The following is a 16,403-nucleotide window of genomic DNA, read 5'->3' as shown; positions in this document are numbered from 1 at the left end:
CAAACTTAAATGGTTGGGAACAACTCAAAAAAAAAAAATTTAAAAAAAAACTAGCAAAATTCTACAAACATATATCATTGGCAATAATAATGTTTTTCATTTGAAAAAAAATTCTACAATTAGCAAAATTGAGTTTTAAACCACCCATTACACTACCCTCCGTTTCACACAATTTTAATACAAACCTAGGCTTGTGTTCATAATCCCCTTTCATTTTCTACAAAAATTATTTAACCCAACAAAATACATACAATTCAAACATTTTTCATGAATATCAACAACAATTTCATCAAAAAAATTTAGTTGATCATAACCATTATCAGCAGAACCCTAAACCTTAACTTAACATGTAATTGCAGGTACATTAATAAGTAATATTTCAAATTTAAAGCTCAAGATATGTTTTTCCAACTTTTAGAAATCCTAAAATCGTTTTCCATAGCCCAAAATTGATTAACATTGCCCAAAACAGACTTTCAAATCCAAAAGCCACTTTTGAATCCTAAACCTTTTCCAAAACGTTAAACAACTATCTTTAAAGCCTAACGAATATTTTAAGCTTAGAGGTACAACTATTTGATTATTTGAGGGCTAAGGAAACAAAACCTTATGATCTCCCAATAGGAAATCAAGTTATGTCGATGAGAGTTGAGCATATGTTAGACATACACCATAGAGCCATTCGCTAGAACTGAAGATTATGTCAACCATGTTTTTCAACCTTTCATTTTCCCTTATTAAGCTCAATGGGACAACTATTGATTGCTTGAGGGTAAATGAAACAAAACTATGTAGAGCATAAAACATAGCTAAGCACAAGCCATTGTGCTACTCACTAGATAAAAATTAAAGATTTTATATGCCACATTCCTCATCCTTTCTCGTTTTTCTTGGAAATACTAGCTACTAGCACAAGTTTTGAATAAGCAATTGGCCCTTGTGTCGTGGTCCAATATGTACGACAGATGATAGAGCTAGAATTATTATTGAGGATAAATTTTGGTAGGATATATTTTTGGGGAATATTTCATATTATCTTTTATATTGTTTCCTAATTTCTAGTAACCTAAATTAAGGTAATTCTAGGAATTAGCATTGTATATATGTTTTGCCCCAAATCAATGAAAGTTAAGCTGTGAGTTTACGTAATTCTACATGGTATCGGAGCAAGGTTAATTTTTTTTTTTTTCTCCACAAATTTTTCTTTTCGTGATACACCATGGCTGGGGGTGATGAACCACCACCACCGCCACCTACAAAAATTGAGTCTAACTCACCTTATTACCTTGAACCGCAAGATCGGCCGGGGGATTACATTACTTCACAACGTCTAAAATTAGACAATTTCCATGATTGGTCTCATGCCGTACGAATTGCTCTATGTTCTCGCCGGAAATTCGGGTTTCTTGATGGTAGTATCATCTCTTTTGAACCACCGTGTACGAGGGATGATTGGGTTACAATTCATTGTATATTGGTTTCTTGGCTAATGAATACTATCGAACCGGAGATAAAATCAATGCTTTCTCATTATGATAATGCTAAGAAATTGTGGGATGATTTACATGAGCGTTTTGGTCTAGTTAATGGCCCTAAAATTCAACAAATTAAATCTGATATCAATCGCTGTGAGCAGCCAGAAACCATGACTGTAGCAATGTATTACAGTAAATTATCTGTTTTGTGGGATGAACTTGATAGACTTGAACCTTTGATTGTTTGTAAGTGTGGTAATTGTACGTGTAATGTTGGAAGACAACATGCCGATAGACGTGACGGGGATCGTCTTCAACAGTTCTTGCTCGGGCTGTACTCCGATTATTATGCCCCTTTACGCTCTGCCTTACTCTCTCAAGAGCCCCTGCCCACCTTGAATAGGGCATATCAGCAAGTTTCGCAAGAAGAAAAGGTGCGAGGCTTCTCTCGCGTTAAAGAAGACCCTGCTCCTGCACTAGGCTTCGCTGTACGGGCTGGTGAAGGGAGGGGGCGTGGCAGCACTGATTGTTCGGTGCCGGTGTGTGAGAAATGCAAGAAAGTGGGTCATGAGACCGTGAAATGTTGGTCGGATAAAATTTGCAATTTTTGTAAAAAGAGGGGGCATGAAGAGAGTCGCTGCTATGATAAATATGGTTGGCCGGAAGGTGTTGCTAGTGGCCAGGGGGGCAGCCCGCGGCTGGGCGTGGTCGTGGGGGGTCCGGTGAAGGCTAATGCAGTCACGGGTGGTGGCTCGAGTTCGGATGACACTAGTTCCTTTGCCTCGGGTCGACTCTTTTCCAGTGAACAATGGAAGGCGATTACGGGATTGATGGGTAATGCTACAATTTCCGATAATCGATTGAGTGGCAAGTTTGATGATACCTCTTGGATTATTGACACAGGAGCTACGCATCATGTCACCGGTGAAAAATATTGGCTTTTTGACACAAAAAGCTTCGAGTGTCCAGTTGGGTTGCCCAATGGGGAAACGGTGTCGGCCTCTCTTATTGGCTTTGTTTGTTTGTCGGACAAGATTACTCTCACCGGAGTACTCTATGTTCCTAATTTGAGTTGTAACTTGATTTCTGTTTCACAACTCAATGATGACCTTAATTGTACTGTCCAATTTAACTCTTATATTTGTGCTATACAGGACCAAACGAAGGAGCTGATTGGAACGGGAACTAGGAGAGACGGATTGTATTACTTTAGCAAATCGGATTCGGTGCATCATGTGAGTGCTTTTGCTGCGAATTCAGAGTTGGCGTTGTGGCATCGTCGTATGGGTCATCCTTCCGAGAAAGTAGTTAAGTTGCTTCCCACAGTTAGTAATAAAGCTTGTTTAGATAAAGGATGTGAAGTATGTTTGCGTGCTAAGCATCCTAGAGATAGTTTTCCTTTGAGTGACAATAAAGCATCTAGAATTTTTGAAAAAATTCATTGTGATTTGTGGGGCCCGTATAGACATGTTTCTTCATGCGGAGCTCGTTATTTTTTGACAATAGTTGATGATTATTCTAGAGCCGTTTGGATTTATTTATTGAATGATAAAACAGAGGTTTTTCGTATGTTTTTGATGTTTGTTGCTATGGTAGAAAGACAATTTTCTCAATCCATCAAAATTGTGCAGTGTGATAATGGTACATAATTCAATTGTTTACGTGATTTTTTTGATACTACGGGTATTATTTTTTAAACCTCTTGTGTGGGTACTCCGCAACAAAACGGGAGGGTTGAGAGAAAACATAAGCATATTTTGTCCGTTGGGAGAGCTTTGAGATTCCAAGCTAAATTACCCATTTATTTTTGGGGTGAGTGTGTACTCGCTGCGGCTCACCTGATTAATCGTACTCCTACTCCATTGTTACAAAATAAAACTCCATTCGAAATCCTCTTTGATAAACCCCCTATGTTTGATGCCATTCGTACTTTTGGGTGTTTGTACTTTGCACATAATCAGAAAACCAATGGAGATAAGTTTGCAAGTCGGAGTCGAAAGTGTGTCTTTGTAGGTTACCCGTTTGGGAAGAAAGGGTGGAGATTATATGATCTTGAATCCAAATTTTTTTTTTTTGTCTCGGGATGTTCGATTTATTGAGGATGTGTTTCCATTTTCTAACCCGGAAGATGTTAATATTGAGTCTCATGGTTTTGAATTGGATGGAATGGTGCATGATGATTTTGTGGAATTTGAGGACTCTATAGACACTGAGCAAACAGGTAGTGTGGGTGATCGAGATCATGCGGACGCAAGGGCAGCAGCTCAGCAGGGCCAAGCTACTGCCAGCCCGTAGGAGGTGGCCGCGGGTGTAGGGGCAGCAGCACAGCAGGGCCACGCCACTGCCAGCCCGCGGGATTTAGCTGTGAGCGCAGAAGCAGCAGCACAGCAGGAGGACGAACCTGCCACCCCGCAAGATATGGATGCGGGTGCAGGGGTAGCAGCTCAGTCCGGGACTTCCACTGTGCAGCAGGACCGTGGTGAAAGCATAGGTACAGGGGAGGCAGAACAGCAGCCCTTGGGGCGTGGTTTTCGACAAAAAATCCCAAATGTTCGTCATCGAGATTATGTGACTCACTCCATTTTTGCTAACAATCCGTCTCCCTCCGTTCCGCCCTCCAACACTCCTTCAGGTACTCCTTATCCTTTAGCACATTATATAAATTGTGACAAGTTTTCTGTGAATTATTGTAAGTTTCTGGCGACTGTTGTTGGTGGTCATGATCCGACATCCTTTAGGGAGGCAATGAAGCATGAGGGTTGGAGAAAATCTATGCAAGAGGAAATAACAGCCTTGGAAGACAATGGTACTTGGACCTTAGAGCACCTTCCCCCCGGTAAACGTGCTCTAGGGAGTCAATGGGTGTATAAAACAAAGTATTTGTCTAATGGTGATATTGAACGTCTTAAATCTCGTTTGGTTGTCTTTGGTAATCATCAGCAAGAAGGCATAGATTATGGTGAAACGTTTGTTCCAGTTGCAAAGATGACAACAGTTCGGGCTTTTCTTGCAATTGCAGCTTCAAAGAATTGGGAACTTCATCAAATGGATGTGCATAATGCTTTCTTGCACGGTGATCTTGCTGAGGAGGTGTACATGAAATTACCTCCCGGGTTTGAAAGTGAAGATCCTACATTAGTGTGTCGTTTGAACAAGTCCTTGTATGGGGTTGAAGCAAGCCCCGAGGTGTTGGTTTGCAAAGCTAACAACGGCCTTGAAAGGGTATGGTTTTCTTCAATCTTACTCTGATTATTCTCTTTTCACATATACTAAAGGCACAATTCAGATTAATGTCTTAGTATATGTTGATGATCTTATTATTTCTGGTAATCATTCCGCTGCACTTGTTGGTTTCAAGGCTTATCTCAGTGATTTTTCAAGATGAAGGATCTAGGTCCTTTGAAATATTTTTTGGGCATAGAAGTGGCTCGTAGTGCTTCGGGTTTATTTTTATGTCAACGAAAATATACGTTGGATATTATCTCTGAAGCAGGTTTGTTAGGGGCAAAGCCGAGTGGTTTTCCCATGGAGCAAAACCACAAGCTTGGTCGTGCCACAGGTGAGCTTCTTTCGGATCCGGAAAAATACCGTAGGTTGGTTGGTCGTTTGATTTACCTAGGGGTAACTAGACCGGATCTAGCATACTCAGTTCATATCTTGTCTCAGTTTATGCGAGCGCCGCGCATTGAGCATTGGGAAGCAGCTCTTCGTGTTGTTCGATATTTGAAAGGTACCCCGGGTCAAGGTATCTTGTTGAGTGCTACTAGTGATCTCACCTTGGAAGGATGGTGTGATTCGGATTGGGCGGCTTGTCCCCTAACTCGTCGCTCTGTCACAGGTTGGTTGGTGTTTTTAGGTCATTCGCCTATCTCTTGGAAGACTAAAAAGCAACCAACGGTGGCGACGTCTTCTTGTGATGCCGAGTACAGGGCCATGTATGCAACCACTTGTGAGCTCAAGTGGCTTAAGGTTTGTTGTTGAGTTTGGGTGTGCATCATCCTAAGGCAATCAAGTTATTTTGTGATAGTCAATCTGCTTTGCACATTGCAAAGAATCCGATTTTTCATGAAAGAACCAAACATATTGAAGTCGACTGTCATTTTGTTCGCGATGCGATTATTGAAGGCTTGATTGCTCCCTCTTATGTTCCTACGACTACTCAATTGGCCGACGTTTTCACGAAGGCTCTTGGGAAGTCACAGTTTGACCATGTTCTGTCCAAGTTGGGCACTTATGATCCTAGTGCTCCAACTTGAGGGGGGGGTATTGAGGATAAATTTTGGTAGGATATATTTTTGGGGAATATTTCATATTATCTTTTATATTGTTTCCTAATTTCTAGTAACCTAAATTAAGGTAATTCTAGGAATTATCATTGTATATATGTTTTGCCCCAAATCAATGAAAGTTAAGCTGTGAGTTTACGTAATTCTACAATTATATATTCCTATTCGTACCTATATATATTCCTTTATCTTTCAGCATTTGGAGGAAAATGAAGTTTATCTCTAGGTTCAAAAGTCAATCGAAATCTCTCTCTAGTCTTTTTAGTGAGGTTTAAACAACTACTCTTACCCATGCACTCTAATACATGTCCCAAATACCATTTCTCTATCTAGTTATCTAGCATAGTCTCGTTCAGGCTACTCGGTAAGCCCTGAGTAGATATGAGGGTCCCTCTCCATCCTTCTTTTCTTCTTATTATTCTTGTTTGAGATTTTTCAGGCAAATCCCATGAAGTTTTGATCATAGACAACCCTTTTTAAAAGTGAAGATGTAATATTTAGATCAACAATCTCAAAGGAACTGACTCGTTATTATCCTCTTAATGATAGTTACATCAAAAGTTCCATTTTGATAAAGCAATTCAATTTTATTTTATTTATTTATTATTATTTTTTTAATTTGATCACATCTCCACTTAAATTGAGAAAATCAAAATTATTGGAGTAATATTTGTGTAAGCATTACCTTTGAATAACATATACAAAACTAAGATCCAACAAACACTCCACTTGATATGTTTTATTCATTCAATTTAAATTTTTTATTTTACCTCAAAAAGAGAATTTAATGTTGATCACTCTATTTGAAAGTCATATCAAGCTACTCTGTTACATAAATTGAAAAGTCTTATGCAATGATTAGTGTACGAGATAGCTGGATAGGGAGAAGCGAGCATGAATACAGGTGATCCCAGATGATTCTCCATTTTGCAGGGAGATTCTAGAAGAGCAAATGGAGAAAATCAAGATGCCCAGCTGCAAGTACAATGGTACTACAACACTTAAGAATCATGTCTCAGCATTTGAGAATATGGTATTATACACTATGACATATTTAGTCTGGTGTAAAGCATTTCCACCGACCTTAGAGGGGCTGGCTGTCGAATGGTATGCGACCATCTCGAAGGGATCTATTTATTCCTATAATCAGCTGAAGAGAATGTTCATGGAACACTTTTTCACGTTGTTGGATCATACAAAAATGACCATCGAGCCGATGTCATTGGTTCAAGGAAAGGATGAGCCCCTGTGGGAGTTCATTACTAGGTTCAACAAAGAAGCAACCACCATCCCAAATATGAGCCAGAAAGTAGCATAGCTAGCAATGCAGAGCGGCCTACTACCAGGCTCAAAATTCAGAGCGTACACGGGGTAAAAGAGCCTCAAAACACTGGCTGAAGAGCTGGGTAAAGCGCATGATTTCATAAAAGCAGACGAGATTGCAGAGCCATGCTGAACAGAAAAGCACCAAGTGACCCAGGTAAGCGAGCTGAAGTCACACGGGCAGAGAATATAGCAGGTTGGATCAGCCTAGCAGGGCTGAACAAGGTCACAAGAATGCGGACAGAGCAGTAGGAGTAAGAAGATTAGACTAGAAGCGCGAAGACAGGCTGGAAGGTTTGATCAATATACTCCGCTCACTCATTTGAGGTCCCATAATTTCAACGTGAACAAAGCTAATGACAAATGGCAGAGGCCACCTAGGATGATGAACAGAAACTGTGATTATAGCAAGTGGTGTGACTTTCACAAGGACCATGGACATACCTTAGATGAGTGTACACACTTGAAAGACAACATAGAGGACTTAGTCCGAAGAGGGTACTTGAACCAGTTCAGGCATCATCTTGTCTCATCCTGGCAGAGGGAAGAAGATAGGTCTGGTCACGACCGTAGAGGAAGTCATAGAGGCCCAGCTGAGGGCAAAGATCGAGATAGTAAGCCAGAGAACAGGGTGTATGTAATTAATGGTGGACTGGTACATGGATGAAACGTGAACAAATCAAGGGCTGACTTGCGAGCAATGATCCATCAGATAGGCTATAATGAAAGGCGCAGATGGCCACCACTTCCCTTGTAGCCACGAGCCACATTTGACGGGTACGACCAGAAAGGCATAATTTACCCGCATAACAACCCTCTGGTAGTTACAGTGAGTATTACGAATTGGGAAGTGGATAGAGTATTAATCGATAGTGGCAGCTCAGCCAACATCATATACATCAGCGCGTTTAAAGAGATGCAGCTAGATAAGAGAGACTTGAAAAGGGTAAGCTATGAAGTCACCGGGTTCAATGGATCAGGATTGGTCTCTGAGGGCATAATAGAGTTGTCAGTTCGTGTTGGAGAGAGATCAAGGCAGTGTGATGTCCAAGCTGAATTCCTAGTAATAGACTCCCCATCACTCTACAATGTAATTGTGGGAAGGCCACTCATCCATAAAATAGGTGGGGTGGTCTCCACTTACCACTTTGCCATGATGTACACAACCAATGATGAAAGATCCGCAAAGCTTAGTGGAAACCAAAAGACAACATAACAATGCTATGTTACAGCCTTAAAGCAACCAGCCAGGGCCAAACAATAGTCTGGTTCGAGCTAGGGTCCAAGGATTAGGGTGAGAAGAAGTCAAGGAAAAGTAAGCGAGAAGAGTACCATAGGGAAAAGGACAAGAAGAAGCTAGCAATGGAGAATTTTGAGCCCACGAAAGAAAAGGTAGCCAGGACGTTACCCAGCAGAGAGCATGTTACAGTCAAGCTCACAAAGGGAGATAGTTCAAGGACGGTAAAAATTGGAAAAGACATTGACCCTAGAGTGGAAATGCACCTCATTGAACTCCTGAGAGAAAATAAGGACATCTTCGCATTTTCAGCAGATGAAATGCCAAGAATTGACCTAGAGGTTATGGTCCACAGGCTGAATGTGAAAGAAGACATCAGACCGATCAAGATGAAAAACAAAGCTTCTCCGTGAAGAAAAATCAGGCCATTTAGGAAGAGGGGGACAAGCTGCTGGAAGCTAAGTTCATTGAGCCTTACGATTATCCAGAATGGTTAGCCAACGTGATCATGGTCAAGAAAGAATATGGCCAGTAAAGGATGTGCGTTGATTTCACATATCTCAATAAAGCATGTCCAAAAGACTGCTACCCGCTGCCGCGGATTGATCATTTGGTAGACTCTACCAGCGGTCATGCCTTGTTGAGCTTCATGGATGCCTTCTTAAGGTATCACCAAATCAGCCTACAGAATACTATGTTCATCATTGAAGGGGAAGTGTACAATTATATAGCTATGCCATTCGGGCTAAAGAATACAGGGGCTACGTTCCAAAAAATTATAGATAGAGTGTTCATGCACTAGAAGGGACGAAATGTCAAGGTGTATGTTGACGAATCAATTGTCAAAAGCTTCATGCAGGCAGGGCACATTCTAGACTTGGCAGAGACATTTGCTACACTGAATAAAATATCGTATCAAGCTCAACCCAAAGAAATGCGTTTTATGGGTGAGTTTTGGGAAATTTTTAGGCTTCCTGGTTAGTGAGAGGGGAATCGATGCTAATATAGAGAAAGTGGAATCAGTCCTCAGCCTCCCAGAGCCCAAGTGCACCTAAGATATTATGTGGTTAACAGGGAGAATGACATCGCTGACCCGGTTCATCAGCAAGTCAGCTGATAAAACTTTACTATTCTATAAGTTGTTAAAAGGAAATAGAGAATTTAACTGGGGTAACGCAGAAAAAGAAACTTTCAAGGGGATCAAGGAGCACTTAACTAAGCTCCCACCCATGATCAGCCTAGAGTAAAGCGAAAAAATCCAGTTGTACATTTCCGCCTTAATGCAGACAATTGGTTCAGTCCTCCTAGTTTAAAGGTAGAAACAACAAAAACCAGTGTACTTTGTAAGTCACATGATAACAGATTTTGAACAGAGATACCCATTAACACTTTATCACCCTCTTTGAATTCTCTTGGAAGGATCATCTTGTCGTGCCACCTCTTTGTCTTCTCCTTGTAGACTCGAGCACTATCATAGGCCGTCAACCTAAACTCATCGAGTTGGTTAAGTTGAAGTAACCTCTTTTCTCCCGCTAGTTTGGCATCCAAATTGAGCTCCTTAATAGCCCAATATGCCTTATATTCCAATTCGACCGGGAGATGACATGCTTTATCGTACACGAGGCTATACGGAGTAGTACCATAGGGGTCTTGAATGCAGTTCTGTACGCCTAAAGGGTGTCATCCAACTTGTCGCTCCAATCTTTCCTTGACTTTGCCACCACCTTCTCTAGAATGGCCTTGACCTCACGGTTAGAAACTTCAACTTGGCCACTAGTTTGGGGGTGGTAGGCTAAACCTGTCCTATTACCTGACTCCATACTTTTTGAGGAGGGTGTCTAACTTCCGTTCATGAAAGTGAGATCCTCCGTCACTTATTATCGCTCTAGGCACGCTAAATCTTGGAAAGATGGTCTTATTGAAAAGTCTGTGGACCACCTTGGCATCATAGGTAGGAGTGGCGATGGCCTCAACCCACTTGGATACATAGTCGATGGCGACAAGAATATAGCGGTTCCCTTTTGAAGAAGGGAACGGTCCCATGTAATCAACACCCTAAACGTCAAAAATTTCAACTTCTAAAATTCCGGTTTGAGGCATCTCATGCCGCCGCGAGATGTTGCCAGTCCTTTGGCAAGAGTCACAAGCCTGCACAAAAATGTTAGCATCCTTTAACATTGTAGGCTAATAAAAACCCGACTCATTAATCTTGGCCACCGTTTTAGTGGGGCCATGATGTCCTCCATATGGTGAGGTGTGGCAACTAGTAAGCACACCGTGGACTTCCCATTTGGGAACACACCTGCGAAATAATCCATCTGCACACTCACGAAACAAAAAAGGATCGTCCCAAAAATAATGTTTAACATCAGAAATAAATTTCTTTTTTTTGTTGGTAGGACAAGTCAGGAGGTAGAGTACAACCCACTAAATAATTAGCAAAATCTGCATACCATGGGTGTTGCTCTACAACTGCATATATAGGTTGTCATCAGGGAAAGAATCATCTATAGGAAGAGAATCCTTACCCTCATCATACCTGATACGTGACAAGTGGTCTGTCACTACGTTCTCTGCTCCCTTTTTATCTTTTATTTCGATGTTGAAATCTTTGAGCAAAAGAACCCATCGGAGTAGCCTTGGCTTTGATTCCGCCTTAGCTATCAAGTTCTTCAACGCTGCATGGTCAGTAAAAACAATGACTTTAGAACCAACAAGATATGATCTAAATTTTTCTAAAGCATATATAACAGCAAGAAACTCCTTCTCCATAGTGGCATAGTTGACTTGGGCTTCATCTAAAGTTTTGCTTGCATAATAAATAGCATGCAAAACCTTGTTCTTTCTTTGTCCGAGTACGACTCCTAGTGCAAAGTCACTTGCATCACACATGATCTCGAAAGGAAGATTCCAATCGGGAGCACATATGATGGGTGTCGATATCAAAGCCTGCTAAATCCTGTTGAAAGCCTCAAGACACTCGTTAGTAAAAATAAAAGGAGCATCCTTCAGCAAAAGCGGAGTCAGTGATTTAGTAATTTTAGAAAAATCTTTGATAAAGCGGCGATAAAACCCCGCATGACCCAAGAAACTTCTAACTCCCTTAACATTAACTAGGGGAGGTAATTGCTCAATCACTGAAATCTTAGCTTTTTCTACTTGTATGCCCTTATCAGATACAATGTGACATAGAACTACTCCCTTTGTCACCATAAAGTGACATTTCTCCCAATTTAGAACTAAATTGCATTCTTCACATCGTTTTAGAATTTTAGCGAGATTAATTAGACGTGAATCAAATGAAGAACCATACACACTAAAATCCTCCATAAAGACTTCCATAATATACTCTATGAAATCAGAAAAGATGCTCATCATACAACGTTGAAAGGTAGCGGGTGCATTACATAAACCAAAAGGCATTCTATGATAAGCAAAAGTGCCATAAGGGCATGTAAAAGTTGTCTTTTCCTGATCTTCAGGGTGAATTGGAATTTGGAAAAATCCCGAATACCCATCCAAATAGCAAAAGAATTTATGGTTAGCTAACCTCTCAAGCATTTGATCTATAAAGGGAAGAGGGAAGTGGTCCTTTTTAGTGACGATATTTAGTCTACGATAATCAATACACATACGCCACCCTGTTACAGTTCTAGTGGGAATTAATTCATTTTTTTCATTAGTGATCACAGTCATCCCACCTTTTTTAGGCACTACCTACACAGGACTTACCCATTTGGAGTCAGAAATAGGATAGATAATACCTGGATCAAGTAGTTTCAACCTCTTTCTTGACTACTTCCTGCATGTTGGGATTTAATCTTCTTTGGGGTTGAATGCAGGGCTTATAGTTGTCCTCTAGATGTATCCTGTGCATACAAAAATCAGGGCTAATACCCTTGAGATCATCAATATTGTACCCAATAGCTTTCTTATGGGTTTGAAGGACCCCTAGAAGTTGGGAAGTTTGTAGGTCATTAAGTGTAGTACTGATGATCACGGGGTATAGTTCCTGTTCATCTAGAAAAATATATTTTAAATGAGAAGGGAGAGGTTTTAGTTCAGGTTTATTGACCTCTGTAGGTTTCGATTCCTGAACTAAATTTACTACCTTCATTGTTTCCTTGGGGCTTAACTCTTTCAAGGAAAGAGCTCTTTCAATATCCTGTACCTCATTACCCCAAACGCTTGCATTGTCTATAGATAAATTCCCGCAAAGAACTTCTTCTAGGGGATCCCTTGCAAGAACCTGTGGCAAGCTATCATCACAAATATCATCCATTATATCAATTACATCAATATAACAACAATTTTCCTCTAGCATAAGCCCTTTCAAAACTTTCCCTAGATTAAAAGTAACATTATCGTCACCTACAGAAAGGGCCAGTTTACCATTTTTCACATCAATAATGGCTCCTGCAGTATGGAGAAAAGTCCTACCTAATATAATGGGTATTTGCGTATCCTCTGCCATGTCTAAAACAACAAAATCAACAGGAATAAAAAATTTACCAACTCTGACAGGGACGTCCTCTAAAATACCTAAGGGGTATTTTACGGAACGATCTGCCATTTGCAAAGTTATATTAGTAACTTTTAATTCTCCCATATTAAGTTTAGCACAGACAGACGATGGAATAAGACTGACACTAGCACCCAAATCACACAAAGCTTTATCAATAAAAACATTCCCTGTATGACAAGGGATAGAAAAAACTACCGGGTTCCTTTAATTTAGGAGGGGATTTCTTTTGCAATAAGGCGCTACACTCCTCTGTGAAAGCTACAGTTTCTACTTCATTAAAGGCCCTTTTCCTAGTCAGAATGTCTTTCATAAATTTAGCATAAGCATGAACTTGAGTGATTAAATCAGTGAAAGGAACTGTTACCTGCAGGTTTTTCACAACCTCTAAGAACTTACCAAATTATTTATCAAACTTACTCTTCAATTGTCTATTAGGGAATGGTAGTTTGATAACCGGGCACTGCACATCTCCTCCCTTATCCTGAGATTTACCCTGCACAGAAACATTAGTAGAGTTAGTATCTATTTGTAGCCCTCTAGGGTTAGCAGGATTAGCATTTGGTATAGAGGAATCTAGATCAGGAACTGGTCCATCTTCCTTTGGCATAGGAGGTCCATCATAATGTGAACCACTCCTTAGAGTGATTTCATTGGCGTGATCTGTAGGACGGATAGGTTGTGATGGTAGAGCTCCCTGCTGACGGGATTGTAGGGTAGATGAAAGTTGTGCAATTTGATTATCCATGATTTTATTGTGGGCTAAAATAGAATCAATTTGCGCATCCCTACTCTCCATATGCTTTTTCATATTGGCAAGCATTGCTCTAATTTCTGTCATGGCAGGGTCGGAAGATGATGAGGGTGATGCTTGGCTTTTCTGGCCGGAATTTGGGTGGTAATATTTTTGCTGTGGTGGAGGTTGCTGTTGTGGTTGTTGTGGAGGTGGAGGGTTTTGTACATTGGTACTCCGGTATGAAAGATATGGGTGGTTCTGATAACCGGCATTGTAAGAGTTGGAATATGGGTTATTCTGCCTATAGGTTTGAAAGGCATTAACTTGTTCCATGGAGATCCTACAATCTTGCTCCCAATGCCCTACAATTCCACAATTTTCACAAAAAGCTTCATTGTTAGCAACAGCAGAAACATTAGCTACAGAGTTAGGAGTAGCAGTAAGATTATCTAATTTTTGACAAATAGACGTTAATTGAGCTTGCAAAAAGGATACGGAATCGACTTTATGTTTTCCTTTATTTGCAAACCCTCTCGGATTCCCGTATTGGGAATTGTGTATTGCCATGTCTCCGATAACCTGTTCTGCATCGTCCACATTTAAATTCATGAACCTCCCACTGGCTGCAGAATCTAGAACTGATCTAGAAGAATTTCCAAGTCCATTGTAGAAAGCTTGGATCAATTGCCATTGTGCTAGATTGTGGTGGGGGCATTCTCTCTGTAGATCCTTGAACCTCTCCCAAGCCCCATATAGTGTATCGTCGGCCTCTTGAGCGAAGTTCTGAATAGCACTCCTTAGTACCGCTGTTCTCTCTGCAGGATAATATTTATTATAGAAATTCAAAGCAAGAGTTTCCCAGTCAGTAATACCAAGTGCAGTTCTATTCAAACCATTAAACCATAATTTAGCTTTGCCACATAATGAAAAGGGAAAAAGAATCTCCCTGATTTGGTCCTGCGTGACCCCGGCTTGTCCACTAGTAGAAAAATACAAAAAGGCAACCCCCAAAAGGCACCGGTTCAGGCCAAACCGGTGGCAAAAACCTGCCTAAAAATGGGCGGAATTTCAGACCAAGAGCAATGGCACCGGTCCAGCTCAAACCGGTGCCAAAAATACAAAGGGCACCGGTTTGAACCGGTGCCACTAAACCGGTGCTGCATTAAAAAACCGGTTCATCTATATATTTTTTAAAAAAACCCGCCCCATATAAACCCAAATAAAACCCTAACTCTCCCTCACTTCCTCAGCCGCTCCTCCTCTCTTTCTCTCTCCTCCTTCTCTTTCTCTCTCCTCCTTCTATCTCTCTTCTCTGATCGCCTTGTTTCTCCTTCTTGGCCATCAGTTTCCTTCGATCTCATCTCCTTCTCTCTCTCTTTCTCTTTCTCTTTCGTTCTTCCCAGATTCTCCTCCCCTTCTCACTCGTTTCCACCACCAAAGGCCACAACCAAAGTGGCGAAGACCACCACCAAGACCAACACCCAAGACCACCAAGAACACCGACTCTAGGTACATGCATGTGTTTTTTGGGTTTATTTTTTTTTTATTTTTCTTTATTTTGAGATTTCTGGGTTTAATTAATCGAGTTTTGGGTTTAATTGGATTTTTCTGGGTGTAATTTTATTGATATGGGTTTCATTAATCGATTTAAATCTATTTTCGGATTTTATTTCGATTTTTCTTGGGTTAATTTTCGATTAAAATAATCGTTTTTTGGGCTAATTAATCGAGTTCTGGGTTAATTTTCGACTCTTGTACATGATTTTTCTTGGTTAATTAATCGATTTCTGGGTTATGGCTAGCATGTCAATTTTTCTTGGTTAATTTTCGATTAAAATAATCGTTTTTTTAGTTCATGCATGCGTTTTTGGGGTTGTTTTCTGGGTTTTGTTTTCAGATTTTGAATTTTTTTTCGATTTCAAGTTTTTTTTTCTATGTTTTTTCGATTTCAATTTTTTCTGGGTTTGAATTTTTTTTCAATGTTTGGGATTAAATTCTAGTTTTTATCTTTCGAAGTTTAATTATATTAATCGATTTTTTTTTGTTTTAATTGGTGCATGTATGTTATTTAGATCTGAAATTGAAGAAGCAAGATACAAGCAAGAATGAATGAGTTTTTTTTTTTTTGATTTATATTGTAATTTTTTTTTAAAATTTATATTGTAATTTTTTTTATATGCTGTAATCAAAGTTTTTATATGTTGTAATTTTTTTTTATCATATATTGCAAATTTTCAATGATGATTGATATTCACTTTATATATGTTTTGATGTTATTATTTATTTGTATTCTATTTAATTTTTAGGTGGAAAAAACAAAACAAAAAAAAAAAAAAAAATTTGGGCATTTTTGGCTCCGGTTAACCGGTGCCAAAACAACAAAATAATTTTTGTTGGCCATTTTTCGGCACCGGTTAACCGGTGCCATTTCCGAGTTTTGGCACCGGTTTGAACCGGTGCCTTATTAAACCACTTTTGGCACCCCCCACATTGGCACCGGTTCAAACCGGTTCCTTAGGCCGGGTTTGAACCGGTGCCAATTTCATATTTTCACGTAGTGGTCTAATGGTGTTACAATACTGGCAGAAATCTGCGATGTGAAGATTAGGATCTTCACCCTTAGCTCCACTGAATTGCTTCCTTTCTATCATAGTGATAAATTGGGGCTTGATCTCAAATTGAACTCCATCTAGCACCGGAGTGGGAGTAAGGTGCGGGAAATCTGTGAGCTTCGGCTGCGAGTAGTCACTGAGTTTCTTCTGGGCCGTCATCTCTGATTCTGAAGGAATTTCTGTGTCACTAGAATCAGAGGGAGGATCTCTTC

At 40.2% G+C, this 16,403-nt stretch overlaps 1 protein-coding gene across 1 annotated transcript; it reads left to right on the top strand.

Annotated features, from left to right (window-relative positions):
- Window positions 1–1,219: 1,219 nt before the first annotated feature.
- On the top strand, window positions 1,220–3,770 carry LOC145625092 (uncharacterized). The gene is made up of 2 exons (XM_081678175.1): window positions 1,220–2,836; window positions 3,489–3,770. Exons 1-2 carry the CDS (start codon window positions 1,220–1,222, stop codon window positions 3,768–3,770), a joined length of 1,899 nt encoding a protein of 632 aa, XP_081534301.1.
- Window positions 3,771–16,403: the final 12,633 nt, after the last annotated feature.

This window comes from Chenopodium album, chromosome 3, assembly GCF_948465745.1.
Source record: "Chenopodium album chromosome 3, dcCheAlbu1.1, whole genome shotgun sequence".
NCBI classification, from domain to species: Eukaryota; Viridiplantae; Streptophyta; class Magnoliopsida; order Caryophyllales; family Amaranthaceae; genus Chenopodium; species Chenopodium album.
The sequence above is the reverse complement of the archived record's forward strand: the minus strand, read 5'-3'. Positions and strand labels throughout refer to the sequence as shown.